Raw genomic sequence first — 27885 nt, forward strand, 5'->3', positions numbered from 1 at the left:
GCTCCAAGCTTACCTTGGCATAAACAAGAGCTAAAAATGTATTTTGAGTTTGGATTCTTTCATTTTTTAAAATTGAGATTTGCAAGATACTAAGTTTTGTTGCGGTTAGGGACGCGGGTGGCGCTGTGGGTAAAACCTCAGCGCCTAGGACTTGCCGATCACATGGTTGGCGGTTCAAATCCCCGCGGCGGGGTGCGCTCCCGTCGTTCGGTCCCAGCGCCTGCCAACCTAGCAGTTCGAAAGCACCCCTGGGTGCAAGTAGATAAATAGGGACCGCTTACCAGCGGGAAGGTAAACGGCTTTCCGTGTGCTGCGCTGGCTCGCCAGATGCAGCTTGTCACGCTGGCCACGTGACCCAGAAGTGTCTGTGGACAGCGCTGGCTCCCGGCCTATAGAGTGAGATGAGCGCACAACCCTAGAGTCTGGCAAGACTGGCCCGTACGGGCAGGGGTACCTTTACCTTTACCTTTTAAGTTTTGTTGCAGTACCAAATACAGGTCTTTCATGGGATGTGTGTGTTTGCATGCACCCTACCAAGAATCTGAACAGTGCTTGGGCAGCATTACAAAGAAAACATAACACTGTGTATGAGTCCCTTCTTTGCTCCTTTTTTTTGTTGGTTGCATGCAATATGATTTCTGGAAAGTGGACATGCCTTTCTCTTTGTTTTAAGTTTCAAGTGTCGGCAGATGTACCATGCTCCCACAGATTGTGCCACCATTCGAAAATGGCTCACCAAGTGTGCAGATGACTCTGAAACAGCCAACTATATCAGTGCTCACACTAAAGATGTAAGTGTGTGTGTGTGTGTGTGGGAGTGACCTTTCTATTTATAACTTTGCTCCTTTTGAGGTTTTTTCGGTGGGGGGTTGCAGCAAGCTGCTCTTACATGCTAGATGTTTGTTTATAGTTTTCTCTCAAACTGTTTTCAAACCAGTTTCTATAGCTAATGTGTGCTGTGTTCTAAATAGAGAACGTTGAGTATAGAACATTTCGCCCCCTATCTAGTGCTGTCCCTTCTTTCATTCTCATCTCCATCTCCTCCTAATACATGACTCACCAGTGTCCACCAAGCAGACTAAAGGCACAGTTACACAAAATGGAAAGAAGGTGAAAGGGGTGGGTGGAAAGTATTGGTCTAAACTTCCTGTTGGCATACCTGATGCCTATCACTTCGATCTCCCAGAAAGGAGAACCAGATCTTAATTACGTTTTTCAGATCACACCAGAGAGGAGTTAGACAAGTTAGAACAGGGGTTTTCCAAACTTGGGTCGCCACCTATTTTTTGGACTACAATTCCCATCATCCCAGATCACTGGTCTTGCAGGCTAGGGATGATGGGAGTTGTAGTCCAACAACAGCTGGAGACCCAGGTTTGAGAAACCCTGAACTTTAGAAGAAAGGAAGTGTGAGCAGAAGGTAAAAGGAAGCTGAAGGCATTTTAATTGTAGTACTGGTGAAGAATGTGCGAAGTGAATCGAATGTAAGGAGAAACTAAAGAAGAAATATTGGGCAGCATGGGATAGCAGTGAAGAGCTGCAAAGTAAAGAGATGTTTTATAGTCTATCCATTGGTCCATCTAGCCATGTAGCATATAACATAACTGTCAGTAGGTCTCCAAAGTCTCAGGCGGAAGTTTTCCCTAGCGTGGATCTGTGGCTTCTTTAACTGGAGATTCCAAGGCTCAGAACCTAATACCTACATACAAAGCTTGGTGTAAGGCAGCTTCCTATGTTCCCAAGAAGAACAAGACTGAAATATAATTGCGTCCAAGCAAAGAGAGGGGAAAGGGATTGACGACATAGGCAGGCCTGAGAATTCTTGCACACGAGAGGAGTATGAAGAGTTGTCAAAGACCAGACTCCTGATTGTTGAAACACATAGGACAATCTAAGATGTGTTCTCTCTTTTCCTCTCTCCATCCAGTGTCCCAAGTGCAATATCTGTATTGAAAAGAATGGAGGCTGCAATCACATGGTGAGTAGATTGTGGACAAGATCAGAAATCCTATACTGCTTAATTTTAGGTGAAATATTTGCCTGCTTCTTATTAATGCCTTCTCTCTCCCCCCCCCCCCCATCTCTCTCTCTCCTCCAGCAATGCTCTAAATGCAAACATGGTAAGTAGACAGCACCAGGTTTGTTGTGTTAAAATTGGGAGAAATGTTTATCCTTCTGATTTGGATATCCCCAACTACCATATTTTTCGCTCCATAAGACGCACTTTTTTTCCTCCTATAAAGTAAGGGGAAATGTGAGTGCGTCTTATGGAGTGAATGGACTTCGCAGAGAGGTAGAGCTGTGCAGCGCCCCTTCAGCGACGTGCCTGTCCTGGGAGCCGGAGGAGGAACAGAAGGGACTCCTTTGCAGGAGAGGCGCTGTGCAGAGAGGGAGAGCTGCGCAGCGCCCCTTCAGCGACGTGCCTGTCCTGGCTTCTGCCTTAGCCGCACGCAGCCTCTTCGGGCAGGGGGTGCCTTCATCCTATCCTATAAGCCAGGACAGCAAGAGGGATCGCTACGCAGTGATCCCGCTTGCCGTCCTGGCTTCTGCCTTAGTCATGCGCAGCCTATTCCGGGCATCCCGCTTCCCCTGAAGAGGCTTGGCACGGTTATCCCAGATGCCAGGACAGCCACACGGTATCCCAGAAGCCAGATCCCTCTTACTGTTCTGGCTTCTGCGATTCAAAATATTTTTTTTCTTGTTTTCCTCCCCCCAAAACTAGGTGCGTCTTATTGTCTGGTGTGTCCTATAGAGCGAAAAATACGGTAGCTCTTCTAGTTAATGTGCAAGCTCTTTGGTAGCATCTTTGCCCCTTAGAGGAAGAGGTGTCGATCTTGTTCCTCAAAGAAGCATTGCTTTATTCATTGCCTTGTGCAATAACATTTCCTCTCCTGTCCTCTGCAGACTTCTGCTGGATGTGTCTAGGGGATTGGAAGACTCACGGCAGCGAGTACTATGAATGCAGTCGGTACAAAGAGAATCCTGATATTGTAAACCAGAGTCAGCAAGCACAGGCCAGGGAGGCCCTTAAGAAGTACTTGTTCTATTTTGAAAGGGTAGGAGACATCTCCTTGGCTGGAGCTAACCGTAGCCTTTTTCATGAGCCCCCACCTTACGCAAAGGGCAATGCTAATGATGATTGTGAGAAAGCCCTCATTGATCAAAACATTCTGTAGCCACAGATCAAGATCATTCCTCAAGGTTATTCTTCCAGAAGCAAGCTCCTTTTCAGTGATAATCTCTGCCAGTCCTGTAATGAGAGTGCACTTTCCTTGAAGCCAACAGCAATAGGTTGCTTTAAATTTTCTGGTGCCGAACGGTGCTCTGCAGTGGAATCTTCCTACAAGTGTACAGTTTGCCTTCTGTAAATCTGCATAACTCTGCACCAAAACTGCTTAAAGCTGCCTCTTGGCTTGTAATTCTTAATCTCTATATAATAAAGTATCTGCATTGTGTAAATACCTAGATTGTCCCCTCCAAAATACATTATGGAAATAAGATTTTTGCATATATGTGTGTGTTCCACATAACTTATTAAAAAAGAGCATATATGAAAAGCCTTGCTCTCTTCAGACAATGCTTCAGGAAGCTTTCCTATTTAAAACATGGCAAAACCTTGCTCCAGTTTGATATCGCTGCAGATTTGAAGTGGGAATGCTAATGTGAATGGAATTGTCTTAGCTCTTTTGGAGTCACTTACCGAAAGATAATGTGGTAATATTTTTTAGAAAGCTGCAAGGATATGTTTGCTTTCTGGTACATCTTGCCTTTTCCGAAGGAGGGACTTTGCATTCTAAAGTGCTTCTGTGAAGTCTTTTCCAATGCGTTGCTGTGGCCTACCGGTTCCCAGCCTGTCTTTTCCTCCCCTTTCTTCTCCCATCGTTGTCTTACACCTTACACCATTTTCACAGTGGGAAAACCACAACAAGAGCTTACAGCTGGAGGCACAGACATACCAGCGAATTCAAGAGAAGATACAAGAAAGGGTGATGAACAACTTGGGAACGTGGATAGACTGGCAGTATCTACAGAATGCAGCAAAGCTGCTAGCTAAGGTGGGTGTGCCTAGCTGTTAATTGTAAGATGCTTTCTACTGTGTGCAGAAAGAGGATGGGGTGAGATTTAGGGTGCTGGGGAGGGTGGGCAATGGGACCTGCCGGTCTTAAACTGTGTTGATTGTGAGGGCTTAAATAGTAATCAGGTGCCTGGCATCAACTGCAAGCTATTGGCAAGGAAGGTGCCAGATTGTCTTAGCACTCTGGGTTGATCTTTGCTGCATTATAGATCAGGGGGTGGGTTGTTTTTACCCTGCTAACACCACTTGGAGCTGCTTGGTGGGAGGTTAGGATAGGGGAGCGTATTGTGGACCTTTCCCTTTTTTCACACAGCCTGCTAAAGCTCTGTAGCTTGGGAAGCTCCACTCTGGCATGCCTTCATTTTGTGTATAGAGTGTATTTTATTTCAAAGTGTTGGTGCTGACCTTTAAAGCCCTAAACGGCCTCGGTCCAGTATACCTGAAGGAGCGTCCCCATCCCCATCGTTCTGCCTGGACACTGAGGTCCAGCCCTGAGGGCCTTCAGGCGGTTCCCTCTCTGCAAGAAGCAAAGCTACAGGGAACCAGGCAGAGGGCCTTCTCAGTAGTGGCACCCGCCCTGTGGAACGCCCTCCCACCAGATGTCAAAGAGAAAAACAACTACCAGACTTTTAGAAGACATCTGAAAGCAGCCCTGTTTAGGGAAGCTTTTAATGTTTAACAGACTACAGTGGTACCTCGGGTTACATACGCTTCAGGTTACATACGCTTCAGGTTACAGACTCCGCTAACCCAGCAATAGTACCTCAGGTTAAGAACTTTGCTTCAGGATAAGAAAAGAAATTGTGCTCTGACAGTGCGGCGGCAGCAGGAGGCCCCATTAGCTAAGGTGGTGCTTCAGGTTAAGAACAGTTTCAGGTTAAGAATGGACCTCCGGAACGAATTAAGTTCTTAACCCGAGGTACCACTGTATTGTATTTTAATATTCTGTTGTAAGCCGGCCAGAGTGGCTGGGGAAACCCAGCCAGATGGGCAGGGTATAAATAAATGATTATTATTATTATTATTATTATTATTATTATTATTATTATTATTACTGTCTGCTCGCCGTGTTGCATGATAGCATTGTATATTGCACATTGGGCAGGTTTAGCTGCTGAAGGTGGGCACAGTCTCCACAGAACTGACAAACGGGTGTCTCCGACATTTGGAAGACACGCGGAGAACTTTTGTGCAGGCACACGACATTAAAAAACAGCTGTCTTCCTTTCATTCTCTTTTCATTGTAGTGTCGTTACACGCTGCAGTACACATATCCATATGCCTACTACATGGAGTCTGGCCCCAGAAAGAAACTGGTAAGACCTGTGGCTCTGTGTTGAATGGTCACCTAAATTTCTTGCAGGACCGAGCTGGGAAATGTCAGGCCTCCTGCCGATAGCTGGAAACAGCCCAGAGTCACGTTATGGGAACTGCAACTGCAGTAGCTCAGCGGGTTCTGACTGCAGGGTTGGCATGGAAGACCACCTGGGTACCACATGTAAACCACTGTTGAGTTCTGCCGAGGAAGAACAGTACAGAATGTAATATATATTAATATATTAAGTAAGGTAAAGGTAAAGGGACCCCTGACCATTAGGTCCAGTCGTGACCGACTCTGGAGTTGTGGCGCTCATCTCGCTTTATTGGCTGAGGGAGCCGGCGTACAGCTTTCGGGTCATGTGGCCAGCATGACTAAGCCACTTCTGGCAAACCAGAGCAGCGCATGGAAACGCCGTTTACCTTCCCGCCGGAGTGGTACCTATTTATCTACTTGCACTTTGAGGTGCTTTCAAACTGCTAGGTTGGCAGGAGCAGGTACCAAGCAACAGGAGCTCACCCCGTTGCGGGGATTAGAACTGCTGACCTTCTGATCGGCAAGTCCTAGGCTCTGTGGTTTAACCCACAGCACCACCCGTGTCCCAATAGATTAAGTAGTGTATGCTTAATTACTTAGTGAGTTGTTAGCTACCATATGCTTTTGACAGCAGTGGTGGGATATACATTTTAAAAACTATATAGATCAAACCTGCTTTCCATGGTTATTTTTATTTACAGGGAGATGACTCGCTAATTCAGACTCTTCCTAGTATCTGTTTAAGCTTCCTAGTTTTGTATTCTCCTCTTCTTCAGAGTTGCATAGCTGCTTCTTTCAGCTGCTTTGCTTTTGTTTTGTAAGGAGGGGATGCAAAACAAACTGCATTCGGCAAGTAAAAGATGAGTCAGTGTGCTATTTAAGCTTCGTTTGTTAATCTTCCCAATTTTATTTATCTCCACCCCCATCGTTCTGCCCGGACAATGAGGTCCAGCTCTGAGGGCCTTCTGACAGTTCACTCACTGCGAGATGTGAGGTTGCAGGGAACCAGGCAGAGGGCCTTATCGGTAGTGGCCCCCACCCTGTGCAACGCCTTCCCATCAGGTGCACATCAGAAAGGGCGAAATACTGTGTTGTTGTAACTTTGCATCTACTGAAAACCGAGCTTCGGTTTTTGCTTCTTGTATTTCATTCTTTTCAGAAGTGCCTTCTGGCGTGAATGGTAACAGCAGATGTAGGGTAGAATGAGGATTATGAGAAGCTGCTGTTCCTGTATCTCTTTCCCTCATCCATCTGTTTCATGTTTTCAGTTTGAATACCAACAGGCTCAGCTGGAAGCGGAAATAGAAAACCTCTCATGGAAGGTGGAGAGAGCAGATAGTTATGACAGAGGGGTGAGTAAACAAGCCTTGTTCAACCTCCTGCCGCCTCATCTTCTCATCCCAGGAGCTCATTACCTGCACAGAAGGGCTTAAACAAATCCTATGAGGAAGCAGAGGAATTTGCATTGGACAGGAGGAGATGGCACTCCAGATCCCTTGACATCATTTTTCTTGCCACCTGGATGTTCTGTACAGTTAGCGGAAAATGCCCACATACTTTTGGATTGATCTCCGCAACTGAGATAGGCACAACCTAGAGCAGGGGTCAGCAAACTTTTTCAGCAGGGGGCCAGTCCACTGTCCCTCAGACCTTGTGGGGGGCTGGACTATATTTGGGGGGGGGGAATGAACAAGTTCCTAAGCCCCACAAATAACCCAGAGATGCATTTTAAATCAAAGTACACATTCTACTCATGTAAAAACACGCTGATTCCCGGGCCATTCGCAGGCTGGATTTAGAAGGCGATTGGGCCGGATCCGGCTCCCAGGGCTTAGTTTGCCTACCCATGACCTAGAGTGTTCCTTCCATGAATGGGAGGCCACTTTCTGTTCAGAGATCCAGTGCAACTTCCGTTCTGAGGAAAAAGAGGGGAGACAGTTTTCACCAGTTCCCCCCCTACACAACCTCCCCAAGTGCACTGGGGGGGTCCCCCAACTATCTAGACCAGCTTTTCAGTGGGCAAACTCCTTCTGTAGGAGCATCTTCTTGGCGGAGTTCCAGTTGTTGGAATTCTAGATTCAGTCTGGTGCATGTGAATTTTTTAATGGATATTAATTTTTGGCTTCTATAAGGACCACCAGTTAGGTGTTATTTTCTTAACTACTTGATGTAATTAATGGAGCGAGGCACTGGGACCAGGAAGTTTTGAATTCCTATTCTAAACCACACACATTTTTCTCACAACCTTAGCCCTATTCAGGTGTTCATCCTGGATATGCCCTCTTGTCTCCTGACTTTTGCTTATCAAACTACCACACTATTCCTGATCTAGACTTGAATACCTGAAGAGGGCTCGTTTCTGTGAGGAGACTGGGGCCAAAAGAGATGTTCCCTCCTTTCTGCTGATCATTCAAGTCTGTGGGTCCGTTTCCCTGCCACCACAAACTAGAAATAAACCTGATTTTACGTCCTCTTTCTCTCCCCACCCAGGACTTGGAAAATCAGATGCACATAGCCGAGCAGAGGAGAAGGACCCTGCTGAAAGACTTCCACGACACATAAAGTAGCAGGAGATGTCAGGGCGCAGGGGTGAGCGCAAAGAGCGAGGTGGCGGTGAGAGCAGCAGCAGAAGCAACACGAGAAGCTGGCCCCTGCCCCCACCACAGACAAGGGCTGAGGACAACACTGCTGCCTCCCCTTGCAAGCCAGACACGAGCTAGCACCACAGCTTAGTCTTCTGTTTTCTCTTCTCTTTCTGCTTTTCGTTTTTGCCAGGCTAGAGGCTGGAGTTCAGATTGGCACCTTTTTTTTCTGGGACGTTTTCCTCCCCGGCTCTTGGATTGTTCTGGGAAGGAGTTCTTTTATTCTTCTTCTTCTTCTTCCTTCCCCCCGAATGGCTGTTAATAGTGTTAGATCATTACAAGCATATGTAATTTTCAAACGGTTGTACAATTATACAAAACAAACCCTAGAATAACACACAACCCTTTTTAAAAAAATAAATTGGAATTGGAGTGTTTCCTTTTTAATAAGCTGCTTGTAAACTAAATGGCTGCTTTTCTTCTTTTCCCTCCAAATCCTCTCTTGCGCTGAAAGCTATGAAATAGTCCAGCTGTCTGTTTGGCACCTCTTATGTGCGCTCTGCTGCTTGCCCTGTGACTACATGAGGTGAACCGTGCTAGCCTAGGAGAAAACAGCAGCGGCCAGAGGTCAGCGTACGGTCGAGTAGCTCTCCTATTCTTCCCTGGCTATGCAGGGGCAGTCGGGCAAAGTTCAGGTCAGCATGGGAAACAGTCGTGCTCCTGCTGTCCCATCAGCTTTAGGTTGTCTCCTGCGTGGATTAGTCGCTTTGTTTCTCTGGACTGATCTCATCTGCCAAAACTAAAATCATTTGAGGGGTTATGGGAACACACAACCTTGCCTCTCAACAGCATTGTAGCAGGCACTGGCTTTGCTTGGAGGCAAAAGGACAAGCCACATTCCATCCAAGCCTTGCGTATCTGTGCAGTCCAGTCATACACAACCTGATCCTTGACATGGCTGTAAGGTGATATGTCAAGTCTGGCCCCGTCTTGCCCTGACAAGACCAGACTTCCTCACTGTGTATCGAGCTGTTACACTTAACATGATGCTTGGTAAGGGGGGTGGGGTGGAGGGGGTTAACAAAAACTTGGCAGCCTAAGACAAGTCCTGAGAAACATGTGCCAATGGTAAACTTACACCACTGTCCTAGAAACTACGGCTGGCTGAAAAACAGCTAGCAGAATTGGTGAGAATGAAGCTTAATGAATATTAAGGAGTTGTATCCACCACTAGTCCTGCTTGAAGTTGACCATTCAAATTGATGGGCCTGATTTAGTCCCATTAATTTCAGTAGGACTTGGTCAGATACAAACCTATGTTCACGGGTGGCTTATTATTAGTAGGGGACTCTGAACACTTGAATGTGTAAAAGGTCAATTTTTTCCTCCATGTGGGAGGCCAGCTTCGAAACAGTAAAAAAAACTGCAGTGTAGGGTATGTACAGTGCATGGTCAACATGCGTACTTAAGTTGATTATCCACCTAGAAAAGAAGACGGAACAGCTGGCCCTCTCCTGAAGTTACTCTGATTTGATTTGAAATAAGAACACCTTGCTACCTGTTTACAAAAATAATAATAATGTTGCACTGAACTTTTGTTTGTACATTGATTGATGATCTTTTTGGTTTGGACAAGGGAGGACTGGCAAGCTAGGATCATTATTCTGTGCTTTATGCACCTACCTTTCTGGCCTTTCAGCGGGAGCTATTTAATTAGCATTTCTGGATGTTGACCTAGCTCTTGGGGCGGCAATTTGCCATGCCACCCTTTCGCCCTTCACGTGCTGCTAATACTACCTCAAGCACTCCAAGGAAAATGATTATACCCACTACCTGCTTGCTTCCTTAGTAAATGACCCCAGGACCTTTTTAATATTACTCTCTTCCTACCCCATTGCCAGTTAACCACAGATTACACAAGCAGGACCTTGAAGGGTGTGTGTGTACTAGGCTAAGAAAAAGTACCGGGAAGAGAAACTCTTCTCTCCCCGCGCCCCCCCATTTCCTGCTCTGTTCACCTTTTATTGGTCTCTTGTAGCTGATGCGGCACGATGACTTCATCAGGCTTGCTCCTTTTAACCCATGTCTTACCTGCTGTAAGCGGAGATCATATGATTGTGTTCTCTTGGCTGTAGATGTTTTCCATTTCTCTGCATGAAGTCCAATCTGGGCCTTGATATATAGAAACAGACGAAAACCTTTTAGGAAAGTGCAAGAAGTTCGGCGCGTGTGTGATTTTAATTGCACAGTATGTTAGCATTCATTTTGTTATTGTTTTGATGAGATGTGGTGCGTAAAGTGCTAGCACGGGATTATTTCATTAACCCAGCTGCAGTTGGATAAAGATAAGCCTTGTGGCCAGAAGAGCTGTGGGAAGGTATGGCTTACGACTTATTCCTGTGAAATGCTGACCTGATCTTCCTTGCTAGCTTAACACAGTGTTCAGCTTTTGAAGGACACGAGGATCTTTTTATCTTTAAACTTTGCATTCAGACTGAGCGGTCGGTCTCATTGAATCAGAGAAGTTAAGTCACACATGTTTTCTGTAGCTCAGAACTGTCCAGTGCAAAAGGGCGGCTTGCACTTACATCTGACATCCAGTTGTAGCTGGTCAACTTGATGGTAGCACATTGACAACTTTCAATGTAAAAAAGTCATGTTTTCTAAACTTGTAGCCTCCACATGGCTGGCACCAACCCCGTACAGTGCTTTTAGATGTGCTATATTAAGCCAGTATTGCACCACGTATTAATAGCTGCCTCCCAGTTTAGAGCAGGTAGCATTCATATATGTATAAACTAACACTTTTTAAGTCCCAGACAGTTGACAGATCAGCATTTTTATTCTTCCCCCGATACAGGCTTCCCTGTATTAGAATTCCATCATTTTGCCAGAGAGGTTTTGCCACTGATAAGAATAGGCTGTGCTATAGGAAAGTATCCTCTTCACTCTGGAAAAAGAAGCTAATGGTTCTAAAGCAGAACTCAACACAGTTTGTTGCCTCAGAAAATCCTTGCCATTCTGCAACAAGCTGGTAGTAATAGCAAGACAGCAATGAAGAATTAGTGGCATCTGAGCTCAGAGTATAGGTGCATTTCCCTCATACCAGGCGAACATCCTAAACTGGGAGCTCTTTGTCTCTTTCTGTAAGGCTTGACTCTCAGCCAGCCTGGCAGCTGTTGTCATCCTATCACTCTTACTTTTTAAAACTTGGCTTGATTCACCTTCAATGCTGGCTTTGTTTTGGTTTTCGCTTACATTTAGTATTACCTGCCACAGTTTTCTATATAAAAGAGATACAAAACTGTCTTTGCACAACTTCTGATACTGAACAAACCGAGCTCTCAAGTTACACCACATCTCCTGGCAAACAGAAGTCTCTGTAACTCAAAAGCTTGCATACATACACCAAAAGAGGTTGTTCAATAGGAGAGAGATCCTCTAATCCAGAGATGGGAAACTTTGGCCTTGCAGATGTTGCTGCTCACACCATCCCTGACCATTGGCTGTGCTGGCTGAGACTGATGGGAGTTGGGAGTCCAATAGCCTCTGGATGGCCAAAAGTTCCCTATCCCTGCTCTAATCAAGTTTTATACTTGCTCTCTCTCTATAGCACTCCTTCCTCTGCAGCAGCGACCAGTTTTCTGTTGACAACCTAAGTTTATGTCAGCTGTGTGCCATGTGACTTCAGGAAGAACTGGAGAGTTCTCTTATTTTTGCACTGTCTCAATTCATTCAAAACTTGTTTTCGTTTCAAAAACCAGATTTCATTTCTCAGTAGCTTTTTCTAGGAAAGTTCTTATGTGTGCTCACTCAAGTCTGGACTGTTCCAAGTTTTCAGGTAGTAGCTTCTGCTATGGGAGCTTTTTATTATTATGCAGAGTGCTACATTATCATGGCTGCCTTTGCTCTGTCCCTCACTGAGGTATGGGTGGGGGGGAAGCAACCTCAAGAAACTGCCAACACTTTTCCGGCATTAGGAGGGGAAGGGGCAAAGGAAAGAGCCCTTGCAGTTTCCCTCTCCTGAAATTGTTTATTTGAAATAAATTGTGAATTTCTAATTTTAAATGTGTGTAGTGTCTTTTTTTCCTCCCTCCCTTACTGATGCAGCATTTCCCATTATACAGTGAGAAAGGGGGTGAGGAAGAGAAATGTTTAGAGTTTTAGTACAAACTGGGAGCTGCTTGAACAGTACCACCGATTTCCAGCAACCTATTAAAATAGGTTCAGCCTTTCACATGCAAGCAAGCCAGTCCCCAATCCAGTTTTTTTGTTCTCTCCAAAACATGGTTTTGTGTTCAACTTCCTCATTTATTTATTCAAAGCATTTATAGCCTGCTCACTAACTTAAAAAGGTTTGTAGAGTGGCTTACATGTCAAAATACAAGCCTGAAGGCAGGGAATGTGCTCTGTAAAAAAGACACTGGTACAAAAGGAAAAGGGGATGGAGAGGGAAGTTCTTTACCAGCTGCCATATTCTCTCAAAAAAAAAAGACTGTGAAGTTGGATCTCCTTCAAGATATACAAGTTTTTGAGGAAATAATCTGGGCAAAGGTGTTGCCCTTCCTCTTTAAAACAGAACCTGAATTTGTACTGTTGGATCTACTTCATAATCCTGAAGTTAATAAATAAATTTCACAGGTAGAGAATTATGCAAAAGCTCCCAGTAGCTCCCAGGCACTGGTTGCATAAGGTGTGGGGATGATATCAAATGTTGGTTTTACATACTCTACACGGGCTTTACATGCTGTTCAACTGCCTTTCATTACTGAAATTGAGAGCAGCTGTTCTATATTCTATTTTATACATAAAATTGAAAGGCAGGAGCTTTTAAACCTTTAGAAGTGTCTCAGGAACCAGGTGGTGGCCTTAGCCTACCAGCTTCTTTAGCAAAACACCCTAGACCTACGATGATTTATTACGACTGAAAAAGGCGCACTCTACATGTCTAGGAGCACTTTACTCGAGTTCCAAAAAAAGGGGGGGAAGCTCAGGCTAAAATGTGTGTGTTTTTTAATTAAAAAAAGTATTAGTAGAACTAGCTAATTCGCTTCGCTTAAAATAAGCCTTCAAACCAGCCACTGCTCTAACAAAACGACTACGTCAGGACAGCGGTGGACGTTCTGCCCTTATCAAAAATGGCTGCAGTTTCATATTCATCCTCAAGGGGGGGAAGCCGGTGCCCTTCCTCAAAATGGTTTCCCATCACACTGCTAGAGGAGGAGAGGCAAAGTTGCCAGGACCTAAAATGGCCGGCAGAGATGCTGAAGCCAAAACATTTTTTTAAAAATCCCTTATACGGGCCAGACCCTCTCGGACTTCGTCCCGGCCAGCGCCGTCCGGTCGCCTTCCCTCCGCACTCCTCCAGGCCGAACTAACGGACCCGGCCGCGCGCTCTTTCGCCGTGCGTGATGACGTAAGGGGAGCCCGCCCGGAGTAGCCGTTGCTGTTCGCGGGGTGGTTGCCGTGGTAACGGTGCCCAGCTCCCAGGCCGGAGCGGGCCGGGCCTAGCCATGGCTGCTGCGGCGGGGGCAGCTGTGGCGGCGGCGACGGCGACGCCGGACGAAGACCCCCGCCCGCTGCCGGGGCCTTCCTTTGGGCGGAGGGCCGTGTGCTCCCGACCCTACTTCGTGGTGCTGATGGTGTTCGCGCACCTCTACGTGCTCAACGTGCTGGGCTTGCTGCTCTTCGTGCACATCAGCTCCGACGACGGGGAGACGGAGCCCGGCAAGGAGGGACCCCCGGGCCCCGCACAGGACCCGCCCGCGCCGCCCTTCTCCTCCCCGGGAGGAGGCTCTCGCCCTCACAGCCTGCCTCGCCTCGAGGGCATCAAGGCAAGTAGCGTCCCGAAATCTCCTTTGGCGCGGGGATGGGAACAAGCACTGCTGTTCTCGGGGGGTCATTCAAGAGGGCAGGTCTCCGTTTGGCGGCTGTTTTTAAAGTTTCACGGGTCGGGGCGAGTTTCCCCCTTTCCTCGACCCTTCGAAAGAAAAGAAAAAACTTCCCTCCTCCCAAGGCTTCTGTGCAAAAAACAGCAGTTTCGGGGGCGCTTACCCCCAAATTATTTCTTGCCCTTTCAGCTGCCATATATCCGTATTTGGAGGTGTGCAGCAACATCGTCGTCTCACGGTGGTTATTACAATCTTTTTGCCTCCTTGGCTTTTTTCTAGTGTTGCCCCTTAGGGAGTTACGGGTGTTGTTGTTGTTGTTGTGTTTCTGTTTGTAATGGGGCTGCAGGGGGATTTTTTTTTCAGGAAATCGGCCGAGGGGTGTTAACTCAACCCTGTTCCTGTAGAAAACGTTACCCTACAAAGGGAGGGGGGTCTGGAAATATACATTATTTTATATCATATCCCTGTCCACTGCTGCTGCAGCCCCGACAGGGGCCGGCACCTCCTTCATCGGCGGCTGCTAGTTCTGATAAGTGGCAAGCCCTCGTGGATCTTTAAAAGAAGCATAATGGGCTAAGTGCCATCTAGCTCCTCCATGGTGATGCTTTCCCCAGCACGCTGATGCAGTGATATGAAAACTTTTTGCGCTTGCTGAGTTTCTGATTTTTATGCGGCTGTTAAACTCCGTCAGGGGAAGGAAAGTTTTTGCCTCAGTCCCCCGCCCCATCCCTGTTACTTACCCTCCCCTCCTGTCTCAAAAAGGGACGCAGGTGGGTTAAAGCCTCAGCGCCTAGGACTTGCCGATCGAAAGGTCGGCGGTTCGAATCCCTGCGGCGGGGTGCGCTCCCGCTGCTCAGTCCCAGCGCCTGCCAACCTAGCAGTTCGAAAGCACCTCCGGGTGCAAGTAGATAAATAGGGACCGCTTACCAGCGGGAAGGTAAACGGCGTTTCCGTGTGCGGCTCTGGCTCGCCAGAGCAGCGATGTCACGCTGGCCACGTGACCCGGAAGTGTCTCCGGACAGCGCTGGCCCCTGGCCTCTTAAGTGAGATGGGCGCACAACCCCAGAGTCTGTCAAAACTGGCCCGTACGGGCAGGGGTACCTTTACCTTTACCTTTACCTGTCTCAAGGGACATCATCACACAAGTCATTTAGGGATAATGGGCATAGTGTATTTTATTTTATATTGTAGTTATTTTATTTTTAAAAACTTTTTATTGCCTTTGCCTTTAAATAATTTGAGCAGTCGTGCATTATTGAGAGAAGTACTTAAACTGTGGGCTGAGTCTGTCTATTTGTGATGGCTAGGATTGATCTACATTGGGACATCTTGGTACATAATGTGATGCACTATAGACTGGCCTGATTGATGTGGTCTGTATTGATGTTGGGTTGGCCTAATAAAATTTAGCACAGTATACTAAATTCTAGAGTGGTATAGTAGGATCTAATATGAGCAACATCAATTTGACTTTATTGTAAATTCACTAGGCTGCAACTTTGTCTGTTCCTTGGTCCAGATTGGGATTGCCTGCCTTTTAAAACAAAACGCATCAGCAGCAGCTAGAATTAAGACAATAATGACGGATGGACACGTTCCCTATGCTGTTGCAATGGAGGTTAATTTTGCTGCCAATATCCACTCTTTAAAGAAATAAAGCTCCTATATTCAATTTGCACAGCAAAAGAATTTCAGTAATTTAAAAAGTAAAAGTTAAAAAAATACTTTTAAAAATGGTAGTCAAAACTATGCAGGTGGGTCAGCAGTAACCATTCTCTTGCAGCCCCTTGTGAAATTTTCAGTTAGATGCCAGGGAACAGAGTGGCAGTTAATGAATTTTGAGTGCTAGCAAGATGTGTTATTCTCTCATGCACACACTGTGACAGCGGATGAGTAAATTGTGCATTTATTGTGCAGAAAAGTGATAATGCAGAAGAACCCTAAACCTTCTGTGATGAGTGCTGCTTCCACACTGAGCCTAGAACTATATCCTGTATTTGCTAGTAGCTGATTTCATATAGTTTTGAACCATGTAGATGAGCTTTGTGATGTTTTGTATTTCAGAATTTGCCATGTCATGATTTAGCAGGCCATTGTGTATGTAAAGATACTGTCCACAGGCCTCCAATGATACCATATACTGGAGCTAACTATATTTGGTATATAGCAGTTAAAAATAATTTATTTTACTTTCTTTTCAAGGTGGGCCATAAACAGAAGGTGGAGCTGATTCCTAACAAAATCCATGTCATGAAAACTCTCAGCTTGAAACCACTCCTTTTTGGTAAGAAAAAGAGGCTACTGGAGATATATCCAGATGACCTATTGGTAGAAGAGGGAATGAGATATACCATATATCTAAGTTTGGTGGTTTCTTATTGCCTCATCTTTAGTTTGCCTTTGGGCACAGAAACTCTGTCCCATTCATGACAGTAATTATTACTGTGGCTCCCGAGCACATGTGAACATCCTTTACAGCAGTAGTCTGTTAATTTTTCAGACCCAGGATCTATTTCTTAACCCTAACTGATACTGAATTTTTTTTACTATGTACTATGGTCTTTCACCTACTCTCTCTAAATTAACCAGGTGCAAAAGAAGACAAGATTCCTTTGCCTTTAACCGCTGTGTAGAAGAGCAGATTTTGCCTCTTTCTCATGCAGTGTCAACAGCTGAAATTTCGTAAAAACTTCACAGTTCTCATTGCCCCTCCCTTCTTTGCTCCTTAAGAGAAAGTGGGTGGATGGGGGTGGGTACAAAGATAGAAACCGGTGGTGTGACACATGCTTGACTCCTCTTACGTTGGTGCCTGACTAATCCATTTCCACCAGTTGTAGATCAATCTTTACTGGATTGAACTGGTTACATCAGGGAATAGTATTAATTACGAATTGCAGTTGAGCTTGATAGGCAACAATCATTTCTGTAGCCAGCAAGAAAATACACACACACATACATTTTTCATCCTCCTCTTGGAAGCTTAGCTGTTGTCAGCTGTTGTCAGCATTTTCTGAGGAATTTGTAGTTTCTGAACTTCAGCATTGCCTGAGGTTCAGAAACAACCAGCAGCAATATGACAGGCACTCCAGAAACACACGTTTAACTTGAGGCGGGAGCTCCTAGCAAGCACAGTTATATGCAAACAGGTTTTGTTTTGGTTTTTGTTTTTAAAAAATCTGTGTAAAAAATTCCCGTGTTGTTAATTGTGTTTTTTCAAAGGAAAGTCTTAATGAGAAACAAAACAACTTTCTTGTTAAATCCTTTTAATTCAACCAGCATTTTTAAGGAACACACACTGCTGTCATTAGTTTCTAAATACATAGTATTCATAGCTTGCAGATTGCAAGGGTGTCCCTCAGGCAGTGTGTGGGTTTTGTTTTTTTTTACATATTTTGTGTAAAACTGCAAAATAAAATGTCCTGGAGTGAGGGAAGGATGGGTGATGGCAAAAGCCTGATGGGTAGAAGATGAAGGGGAATCAGGAGCGGCTTGACAGGTCAGGTGGAGCTGCCACAGTAGCTTAGCCTGTGGCAGCTCAGCCTAGTCATTGCTACTTACCAGTAGTGGGAGGAGGTGAGGTAGCAGCAAGGTCAGGGCTGTGCAGGCAGACTGCTAAAGCCAGTCATGCACCCATCAGTGTACCCATTGAGCCCTAGCCTAGCTGCCACTTCAGCTCTCCCAGGAAGCCATTGCAATACTGCTGCCGCAAGGTTATTGTTGAAGCTCTGCTTCCACCGAGTAAGCCATTCCTGCATGGTATGGATGAAAGAAGTGACCAGGAAAGTGGGTTTGCAGGAGATGAAGTGAACAAACCAGCCTATTACTATAAATACTTGTGATTTGTTTCCTGGTTGCTGTGCTTCCCATGCAGCAAAGAATCCAGCACTGCAGAATATCTGCAATGGTGGACAAACTATCTTTCAAAGACTGACTTTCTCGTTGAGAAGCCCCAATTAGGCTTGTAGAAAACTCCAGGGCTCCTCAGAGCAGTTTGAAAACTACTTTCTTGGTGCAGTGGTGTATGATTTTTACTATGTAGACTATATCTATTACTTTTTAAACTCTGCTCCAGGTATGCTGAAGAAGACCTTTCAGATACAAACAAGAGAGCATCTTTCTATCATTTCATACCAGAGCTATAAGCAGTTCAGGCCCGACACTTGTAATGTTTCCATCGCCGCACAGCAGCCTGTAGATTTCGGTTCCTCTTGTGCCATGCATAGGCCTTGTTCACCACCACAACTTTGTCATTCTGCACCTCACCACAGATCAGATAGACGCCTGTGTTTGTGCCTCTCATAATGTTGTGTACACAGGTAGCATCTAAGTTCAGCCACTGCTGGAGTTTGAAGTGGGTTTCAGTCTTCAGAAGAGGGCCATGCTTCAGAACTTCCAGCCTGGAGTCAAGGTCAAAGTCAGCAATGGTGGAGGTCTTGTTCTTCCTGGAAATTCTTATTTTCACAGCTGGAACAAATGCACATTAGACTAGAGACACCAAACTGCCAATAAAATAGGTAACTAGCTGCTTTCTCACTGTTTTAGTGATGCAAAGAATGGATGCTATCCACTGTCTTGCAACCTCCACTAGGGGTGGAAAACTTTTGACCCAGCAGCAAGCATGGCTAATGACCAGGGATAATGGGAATTGTAGTTCAGCAACTGCTGGAGAGCCAAAGGTTCCCCACTCCTGGTGATGTACACCTTTGTTCCGCACTTCGTGTAGCAGGCTTAGACAACGGTTCTAGTCCAGTGAAATTCTCATATCTCCAGAATTTATTACCCAGTTTCTGTTACAAAAACAAGTTCATTTTAGGAAGATTAGTTTAGCTGATGATCACTGATAGCAAAGATGTCCAAGCATCATCTCTCTTTCTCTTTCTCTCTCTTTCTCTTTCTCTCTGTCTCTCTCACACACATACTTTGATAATTTGCTTGCTTTTTTAAAGCACTATGTAAGATCGCCCCATGTTTTCTGTGTATTAAAATAGTGCTAGACACTACCACAATGCACTTTTAACTTCAACCTTTAACTTTTCATATTCATGTTTTAATAGGAAGCAGGTGGGTGTTCTGTTGAAATTTAAGGAGCCTGCTAATTTTGTGATGGTTTTCTGGTTGTCCTTTGCTTTAGCCTGCATAAAGGAGAAAGGTAACTCCCTCTGACCAGCTTGCCATTTCTCCACAGCTTTAAGGTAGGGGTAGCCAGTGTGTTGCCCTTAATATGTTACCAAACTCCAGCTCCCATCATCCTTGACTATGTTGGCTTGAGCTGATGGAAGCTGTAGTCCAGCAGGCTACTCTGCTTTAAGAGAAGAGTGTGTGCAAATGACAGAGGGCAGGTGGAGAACAGGTCTGAGCAAGTATGAAGGAACTCATACTTCCAAACAGTTCCTGCAAATTTCAGAGCCGTGCTAGACAACACGCTAGAGATCCAAGATCATACTCCCCACTTCTTCAAATTTTAGCAAGTAGAAGTCAGGAATCGGGGGAGTGATCCATGCTCAGATTGTGATGCTGTGAGATCTAACTCTCCCCACCTCATGCTCCCACTGAAATTCCCCCTTCAGCTGCAATTTCTCCTATTAGATAAAATGTGTGTGTACACAGCCTGTTCCCATAAAGGTAAAGGGACCCCTGACCATTAGGTCCAGTCGTGACCGACTCTGGAGTTGCAGCGCTCATCTCTCTTTATTGGCGGAAGGAGCCGGCGTGCAGCTTCCAGGTCATGTGGCCAGCATGACTAAGCCACTTCTGGCGAACCAGAGCAGCGCACGGAAACACCGTTTACCTTCCCGCTGGAGCGGTACCTATTTATCTACTTGCAATTTGATGTGCTTTCGAACTGCTAGGTTGGCAGGAACAGGGACTAAGCAACGGGAGCTCACCCCATCGCAGGGATTCAAACCGCCAACCTTCTAATCGGCAAGTCCTAGGCTCTGTGGTTTAACCCACAGCGCCACCCGCGTCCCTTGCCTGTTCCCATAGCTTCTCCCTAATGGAGAAAATTTTAGCTTGTGAGTTCACATTTGCATTAGGAAAATGACATGGGGACAGAGACTTAATTCTCACCCTCATCTGCTGCCACTGTTGTAATCCCCTCTCCCCTAGCAACTGGTATTTGCCAAAATTTGTTGAGAGAGGAGAACCAGTCATGGATCTTTGTTCTCTCATCCAGTTTTGCCCTTTCTTCTGTAGCTGAAAATGTGGTGATCCAATGGACTTGTATTCTGAGACTAGAGGACTATTTTCTCAGACCGAGTGGTTAAGAGGCAGAGAGCAGTGGTTTACTCACCAAAATCATTGGTGCAAAGGTTTTCCAGGATCTCCTTGGGAGAGTTGGGTTCTTCAATTTCACAGTCCCTGCAGCTGGCCTGGGGCACTGCTGGAACACATAGTAAGTTACAGAATTCGTTTGAGCTTAATGTAACCCAGAGAATTTTGGGTTCTCTACTCAGGGTTGCAGATTTTGTGGGGTTGGACTAGATGACCCTTGTGGTCCCTTCCATCTTTGCCATTCTATGATTCTAGAACAGACATAGGCAAACTCGGTTCTTCAGATGTTTTGGGACTGCAACTCCCATCATCCCTAGCTAACAGGACCAGTGGTCAGGGATGATGGGAATTGTTGTCTCAAAACATCTGGAGGGCTGAGTTTGCCTATGCCTGTTCTAGAAAATAGGTCAGTAGCTTGCTATCTTGGTGGCTTCATACACCGTGTTCAACTCTGATGTGAAATAATTAGTGTGACTGGGTAAGTCTGGGTAAGTCTTTATCTGGGTAAGTCTTTATCTGTCAACTTTAAATAGGCAATTTAAAAAAAATAAAAATAGATATAATTCTTACCTCCCTCAGGTATCTGCCAAGAGCCTTTGTAATAGGGGAGGCTATGAAGAACTAACTTCAGAGGTTACTTTTACAGCTCTAACTGTAAAATCTATGTTCAAAACCTCAGTACGGTTTTGAATGGTTTTTTCTCAGCTTCCTGATTAAAAGATGTTGGTACTTCATAAGCTTTTTGGCTCTCACAGCTTCCTCTGAATTGAGAAAAAGCCAAACCTAAGCTTTAACACATAGAATTCAAACACCCTCCCACCTTCCCAGCTTTGTGGTTTTCTGTCCAGATTTTGCGGTTGTGACAGAGTATATGTGTTCCATGATAAGTACAAACAGCAAAGAGCCTTACTTCTCCTGCTCGGAGCACTTTCATCAGTGATTGAGGAGATGCACAGCTCATGATCTTCAGGGAATTTGTTACAGTTCAGGATTTCAGGCCAAGGGTAGCCGTAGCAAGCCATGACTGGGGCACAGCTATTCCTGACAGCTTTGCACAAACTTTGGCAAGGGTAGATGAGCCTAGAGAGAGAAAGATGAACTCGTTTCAAAACTTGGTGAGCAAAGTTGGACGAGAAAACCCTTGGGGTGCCATCCAATTCTACAATTCTATGATTCCAAGTGCCTGTTAAGCTACCCCAGAGCAGCCACTAGCAGCTAAGGGCAAGGCCAGAGGTTCCCCACCCTGCCTTAGTCTCTGTTTACCATCACTGCTTCCACAGTAGTGTAGGCAGGGCTGAGTTGCTGACCTGGCTTCCCGACACTTGTGTGGCTGCCACTAACTAGGGACAGGGAGGCAACAGAGAGTGCAGTGTGAGTGCAGCAGTGGAGACAGTCTGATGCTTCTTCCACTGCGCTCATACCAAGCTCCCCACTGCCTTCCCTTCTCCCTCTCGGTTACAAGCTGTGACGTGTGACTTTGGGAAGGTAGGTTGGTAACACAACCCTCCCTGCGTTTATAGTAAAACAAGAACAAAATTAAATAAAAAAAATCCTTCCAGTAGCACCTTAAAGACCAACTAAGTTAGTTCTTGGTATGAGCTTTCGTGTGCATGCACACAAAAGCTCATACCAAGAACTAACTTAGTTGGTCTTTAAGGTGCTACTGGAAGGAATTTTTTAATTTTGTTTTGACTATGGCAGACCAACACGGCTACCTATCTGTAACAAGAACAAAATTGTTTGCATTAGTTAGAGGGTATTTCAGTGTCACCCTTGGTGGGTTTGTTTCAGAGAGCAAAGCATCATTTTAATAAAACAGGTTTGAACATTAGGATAAGTTTCTTCATGATTAACAGTAGGCCAACACTGGATCCAGTTACCTACAGCAGGTGGGGAGGGGTTCTCCCTTGCTGGAGGCTCTCAAGCAGAGGCTGGACAGCCACCTCGGTGATGCTCTAGCTCTGGATGTTCTGCATAATGGAGCAGAGATTGGAGCAGGCCCCATCTTACTCCATGATTCCGAAATCATTTGAAGACTTGAATAGTTTTGTTTGCTTATATCCAGAACTACTTAGTTGGTCTCTAAGGTGCTACTGGACATTTTTTAATTTTTTTTTTACTGCGTCAGACCGACACAGCTACCTGCCCGTATTTTCTAAAATTAGCATTGATTGCTTGACCCACTGCAATGTGGTATCATTGTTGTTCATTCTGATAGCAACATTCTGTTGTTTACTAACAGCAATCAGCTATGCTGAGATTTGAGTTAAGGGTTACTCAGGTTCCCCATATGTTTTGTAGACCATCCCCATGATCCCCATTGTGATTACCCTTGTACCAAATTGCACTGAATGGAAACACTTGGGACATATCAGATGCCCTCAAGCTTAGAAATTGAAGGAGCAAGCATCTTGCTTAGTGTATTGAAGGATGAAGCCAAATTCTATAGTAGGTGGAGATAATACTTTCCCCTATCTTCTGGCATTATGCATTATGTTATGTTACGTTATGTTATTTATGTTATGTTATTCCAATGCAGTATTGTTACTGAGTTGATAAATTTTCATTTTCTTCCAAAGAGGAGCACATTGTTCTAGCTTTTGTGACTATCATCCTCGTGCAGGCAGAGAAACAGAGCAATTAAGTATTACAGAGTTTTAGCTTGGTTTTGCTGCTATAGTGCTTGACCCTTATGTCCAGTCATACCATTGATCCATATAGCTCAGCACTGTGCACTGCCTGGCAGTCCGTCTACATCTGTATAAGCATTTCTGAATTGAAGGATCAGCACCTGAGGCCCTGCTCTTTGGCCTGTTGGTAAGATGCATAAAGTTGCTGGTGGCGTCACATTTATGGAATTCTCTCTCTCAGGAAATAGGTACATCCCCATCTTTGTTTACCTTTGAGAGAACTCTTAAGATTATTTTTTTTTATTTTGACTATGTTTTAAATCCTTGCTTTTCCTCATTTTAAAAGGAGCAAACCGCTTTCTAAAAATGCCCCCCATCCTGGTTTTATATAAAGTTGTTTTGTTTTGGATCTCTTGTACACCACCTTGTGAGAGCAATGGGTCCTTAGTGGTGGCTTTTACTTACTTACTTACTTACTTACTTAACAAACAAATCTAGCTCAGTGTTGTCTGCAATGACTGGAAGGGTTTCAGAATTTCCAGCTGTGTGTGCATGGATCTTTGGAATCTGTTTTTTCAAAACACGTTTTTCTCTTGTGAGAAAAGCTTGCTCATCTAACACCATTCCAGATTTGATTGATTGATTGATCAATTAAATGATCGAATCCTGGGCAAACTGATCGGTCTTGTCTTGGTGCCAAAACAATAAAAATGTTGGTGCAAATTGCACTTGGGGCATTCTTCAAGTAGTATGCTATTGTAGAGCAGACAGCAACGTCTTGTGCTTGTCTTAGATTTATTGAGTTAGCAGATTGCAAATCACACTGTGATTTTGAGAGGAGCTGAGTCATCAGCAAGACAGTTGCTGGCTGTATTCACAGAGTGGCTGAAGTGTTTACATATAAATTAAAGGTAAAAGTAAAGGGACCCCTGACCATTAGGTCCAGTCGTGACTGACTCTGGGGTTGCGGCGCTCATCTCACTTTATTGGCCGAGGGAGCCGGCATACAGCTTCTGGGTCATGTGGCCAGCATGACTAAGCCACTTCTGGCAAACCAGAGCAGCACACGGAAATGCTGTTTACCTTCCCGCTGGAGCGGTACCTATTTATCTACTTGCACTTTTGGGTGTGCTTTCGAACTGCTAGGTTGGCAGGAGCAGGGACCGAGCAACGGGAGCTCACCCCGTCGCGTGGATTTGAACCACCGACCTTCTGATTGGCAAGTCCTAGGCTCTGTGGTTTAACCCACAGCGCCACTCCCATCCCACATATAAATTACACACAAGCATTTTTACACAAGGCTTAAATGCGCTTATCATTATCCATGTCTTATTATGCCAAATACTGCGAATGTGGAAGAGGTATCAAATGTAGGTAATACTGCATTTACAGTCTCATTGCAGATTGCTTGAAGCCAAAACTGATTTAAGTCAGCATATGTGAAAATAGCCAGAGCATATAAAGCAAAGGGCAAAACGGAGATCCAGGATTGGGGCTGTGGGAGATGGGATGTCCATGCACCTATCTCAAGGTCAGAAGCTGGTTGGGGTGGAGGGACAAGATAGAACAAGAGCAAATGAAACTATACTTCACAGTAAACTCTGAAATGCCCTTACCTGTCCAGGCAGATTGGGGCAAAGAGGGAGCAGAGGAAGATCCTGGCATCCGGATGGCACTCTCTGGCTAACAAGGGCAGCCAGCTGGTGGACTGCTGGATTGCTTCAGCCATAGTCTCATGGTCCAGCAGGTTGGGGAGTCTCATCTCGGTGTACCCAATGTCATAACACAAAGCCATGCTTCTTGGAATCAATGTGCATCTGGAAGAGCTTCTTCTGTAGTTTCCAAAACCCCCTGGGAAGTCCCAGATTAGCAGATAACCCAAAAGGACAAGAAGCGGCTGTTGTGTGCCCGGCATCATGGGATGGTGGTGATGTGCTGTTTTCCTCATCTCTTCGAACATTGCCCCTCCCCAGCAAAATTCTGCCTTCCCAAAGGGGAATCTAGACTGAGGGGTTTCCTGGTCAGGTTGTGGTTTATTATAGCAGAGAGGCCACCCCTGTATTCGTGCATTCTCATTAAGCTCCCGTGTCACTGGGTTTTTGTTTTCTTCTCTTTGCCAGTGGCCCCCGATTGTTTGCCTTTTTTCAGAGGTTTTGGCTTAGGCTAGCAGGTGTTGAAATGAGGGCAGTCAAATCAGCTTGAATGGTTCCCCCCCTACCAATATCTTGGAGTTCTGATTGAATCATTGTTTGAGACTCCCTCAGGCCCACCCCCTTGCCCCTACCCAGGGATTAGTCATTATTTTCTAAACACCGCTTGTTTTCCTCTCTATTGTGTTTTGTGGCAAAGCAATCACAAAGTTAATTAAGAGACATTTGTTGAGCTCCAGCCATTGTTTAAAGAGGCAAGGGGGTGGGGAGTGCCAGCCCCATGGATTCTGGTTGTTAGCTGTTTTGGAGGCATTTCCCCCCAGTGTGGGTAGTTTTAACATTGGGGGTCATTGTTTACACACAGGATGTAATTGGCAAACTTTTTTATCTTCTAACCATGCCACAGGAAATTAATTGTGGATGGTGGTGTACTTCTTATTTTGGCATGAAGTGAGCTGCTGTGAAACACGAGTGGATAGCTCTATTCCTGGGTAATTGTCGAAAACGTTTATTGTCATCTCATTGGAGTTTAATGTAGGTCTCCCAGAGCCTTAGGGGGCATTGCTTGTTGTGTTGGCTCATTGTTAATTTGTTTTATGCCACTCTGACTAATAGCTGGGGGTAGCTGAGGAGAGGATTACACGCTCCTTGTAACAGAAAGCGTTCTCTGTTAAGGGTTAACGTGGCCATAGCCAGTTGCGCGCTCTGCTTTTCTGTTTCCCATGAGGTAGGTAGCAGCCTTTCAACTTTCCTAGCTCTGTGCCAAGTAAAATCTCAGTTAAAAATTTTATCAAGATGCACAAGGAATTCATCTTTGTGCATCTCACTTCTTCGAATGTAGATTAGGAGATAAAATGCTTGGTTTAGATCTGAGTTCAATTTCTGCATCCATCAAGGAATTGCAGAAGTTGCCACCCGCAAGCCCCGCTCACCAAGTGGGAATACAGTCACACCTCGGGATAAATACGCTTCAGGTTGAGCGTGTTTGGGTTGCGCTCCGCAGCGACCCAGAAGTAATGGAGTGCGTTACTTCTGGGTTTCGCTGCTCGCGCATGTGTCAAAATGACGTCGTGCGCATGCGCGGAAGTCGTGAGACGCGACCCATGTCTTACGCTATGTTCAGGATGCGAATGGGGCTCCGGAACGGATCCCGTTCACATCCCGAGGTACCACTGTAGTTAAGATCAGGGGTCAGCAAGGTTTACCTCGCCTGGGCCGGTTCACTCCAGCAGAGATCCCTCTGTGGGCTGGATTGTGCGCGCGTGTGAGCATGCCCGCAATTTCAGGCATCTGTGTCTCCACAGATGCAATTTCTGGCATCGTAGAAGTGAGTCCCTGCACGATGGGGCGCCGGTTTAGTGCAACATGCGGGGACTTGCTGAGCGGGCAGCTCAGATCAGGGGTGGGTCGTGTTCTGGTTAAATGATCCCCGTGGGCCACAGGTTGCCTACCCTTGGTTAAGATGCATTTCATGGGATAGTCTTGAGGATGGACAAAATAAAAACAGCAAAGCAATAAAAAGTGCCAAATTTTAATAGTGCCTCTTGTTTAAATCTTAATACCAGGCAGAGGAATTCTGTATATGCCAATCATGGGGTGGGGGTGGGGGAGAGAAATGCCCCCTCCCCCCTCTTGAAGCATGCGGTGTGTCTTGCTCAGTGTGAGAGGGGAAAATACAAAACATAGGATATCCAAAAATGGCTTTAAAATTCCAAGCAAGCCCCCAGTGTTCTTGGAAACACTGCCAAAGTTCATCAGTGAGCTAGTGATGATGCCCACATGCTGCCTACACAGGGGGAGAGCCAGAGAACCCCTACACATACTCCTGCATTACGGAGTGGTATTCAGTGGACGTTTCACCCAGACCTTTTGAAATTAATGCACCTAATGAATGCATGTTCATTAATTTCAGTGGTTCTCTCTGAGTAAAACATAGCTGAATACCACCCACAGTGCAGCACCCATAATCCACCAGCCCTGTGACTCAGGCAGCAGCAGCAGCAGCAGCCCTTTCCACTGCCAGTCCCAGGCATCACTTCTAGAGAGGAGTCTGATTCCTCTCCTGCTGCTTACAACAATAGCTTGGGGGCACAAGGCAAGGCTGGGATGACGAACCTTTTCCAGCGTGGTGCTGCATTCCTTCATGTGTGGGGTGGGAGCAGCTTGCCAATGACGCACATGGCCAGAGGCAAAACACTGGGCAGACCACTGGATGTGGCTGTTCTCTGTACAGCAAGTTGCATTCTTCCAGCCATACAGTACAGTGGTACCTCGGTTTAAGAACTTAATTCGTTCTGGAGGTCTGTCCTTAACCTGAAACTGTTCTTAACCTGAGGTACCACTTTAGCTAATGGGGCCTCCTGCTGCCGCTGCACCGCTGCCACCCAATTTCTGTTCTCATCCTGAAGCAAAGTTCTTAACCTGAGGTACTATTTCTGGTTAGCGGAGTCTGTAACCTGAAGCGTATGTAACCTGAAGCGTCTGTAACCCAAGGTACCACTGTAGTTAGAAGGTTCTGTGCACACTCTTATCTCTCCTTCCTTCATCCAGGCAAGCGAAAGGCATCAGAGTTCAAGGACACAATCCAGCCATGCCAGAGCCCTGGAGGAGGATGCTGAGCACAGCTGGGGATGTGTGCAATGAGGAGAGGGGCGTGTGGCCTGGGGGGAATCCCATGGGCTAGACAGACAGGCCTGGTGGGCCACCCTGGACCTGAGTATCCCCATCCCTGCATTATCAGTCGACATTTATTTGCAGTCAACGGACCATTAGAATGTTTTATAACATCTCTGGGTTTTATGACATCCTTGTGTTGAGACCCGCCCACAGAGCACCCTGGGCAGGAGGCTTGCAGAGAGGGAACGCAACCCTCTTGGGACAAGGACAATAGACTTTTGCCAGTGAACTGAAGGAGCAGCACAAGCAGCAAG

General features: G+C 45.7%; 3 protein-coding genes across 4 annotated transcripts in view; 2 read left to right on the forward strand and 1 right to left on the reverse strand.

Annotated features, from left to right (window-relative positions):
* Positions 1-12079, forward strand: part of ARIH2 (ariadne RBR E3 ubiquitin protein ligase 2) — a 38177-nt gene extending 26098 nt beyond the window's left edge. For both annotated transcript variants that reach the window (XM_079963569.1, XM_079963570.1), the window contains exons 8-15: positions 674-791; positions 1928-1978; positions 2099-2120; positions 2905-3056; positions 3912-4055; positions 5323-5391; positions 6698-6781; positions 7920-12079. In XM_079963569.1, coding sequence (XP_079819695.1) covers positions 674-791; positions 1928-1978; positions 2099-2120; positions 2905-3056; positions 3912-4055; positions 5323-5391; positions 6698-6781; positions 7920-7991 — 712 coding nt within the window. In that variant the 3' untranslated portion in view covers positions 7992-12079. The remainder of the gene's footprint in view (positions 1-673; positions 792-1927; positions 1979-2098; positions 2121-2904; positions 3057-3911; positions 4056-5322; positions 5392-6697; positions 6782-7919) is intronic.
* Positions 12080-12674: 595 nt separating this feature from the next.
* The window catches only part of P4HTM (prolyl 4-hydroxylase, transmembrane), a 30588-nt gene continuing 15377 nt past the window's right edge, over positions 12675-27885 (forward strand). The window contains exons 1-2 of the mRNA XM_079963571.1: positions 12675-13845; positions 16105-16186. Of these exons, the coding sequence (XP_079819697.1) occupies positions 13525-13845; positions 16105-16186 (403 nt within the window). The 5' untranslated portion in view covers positions 12675-13524. The remainder of the gene's footprint in view (positions 13846-16104; positions 16187-27885) is intronic.
* Positions 17842-24765, reverse strand: LOC307209121 (secreted frizzled-related protein 2-like; the record flags this gene model as incomplete). Its single annotated transcript, XM_079964218.1, has 4 exons — positions 17842-18366; positions 20195-20284; positions 21086-21255; positions 24422-24765. The coding sequence occupies 4 exons, from the start codon at positions 24763-24765 to the stop codon at positions 18050-18052; spliced, it is 921 nt and encodes a 306-aa protein (XP_079820344.1). The 3' UTR covers positions 17842-18049.

The sequence above is a fragment of the Podarcis cretensis genome, assembly GCF_951804945.1.
Source record: "Podarcis cretensis genome assembly, chromosome: 2".
Lineage (NCBI taxonomy): Eukaryota > Metazoa > Chordata > Lepidosauria > Squamata > Lacertidae > Podarcis > Podarcis cretensis.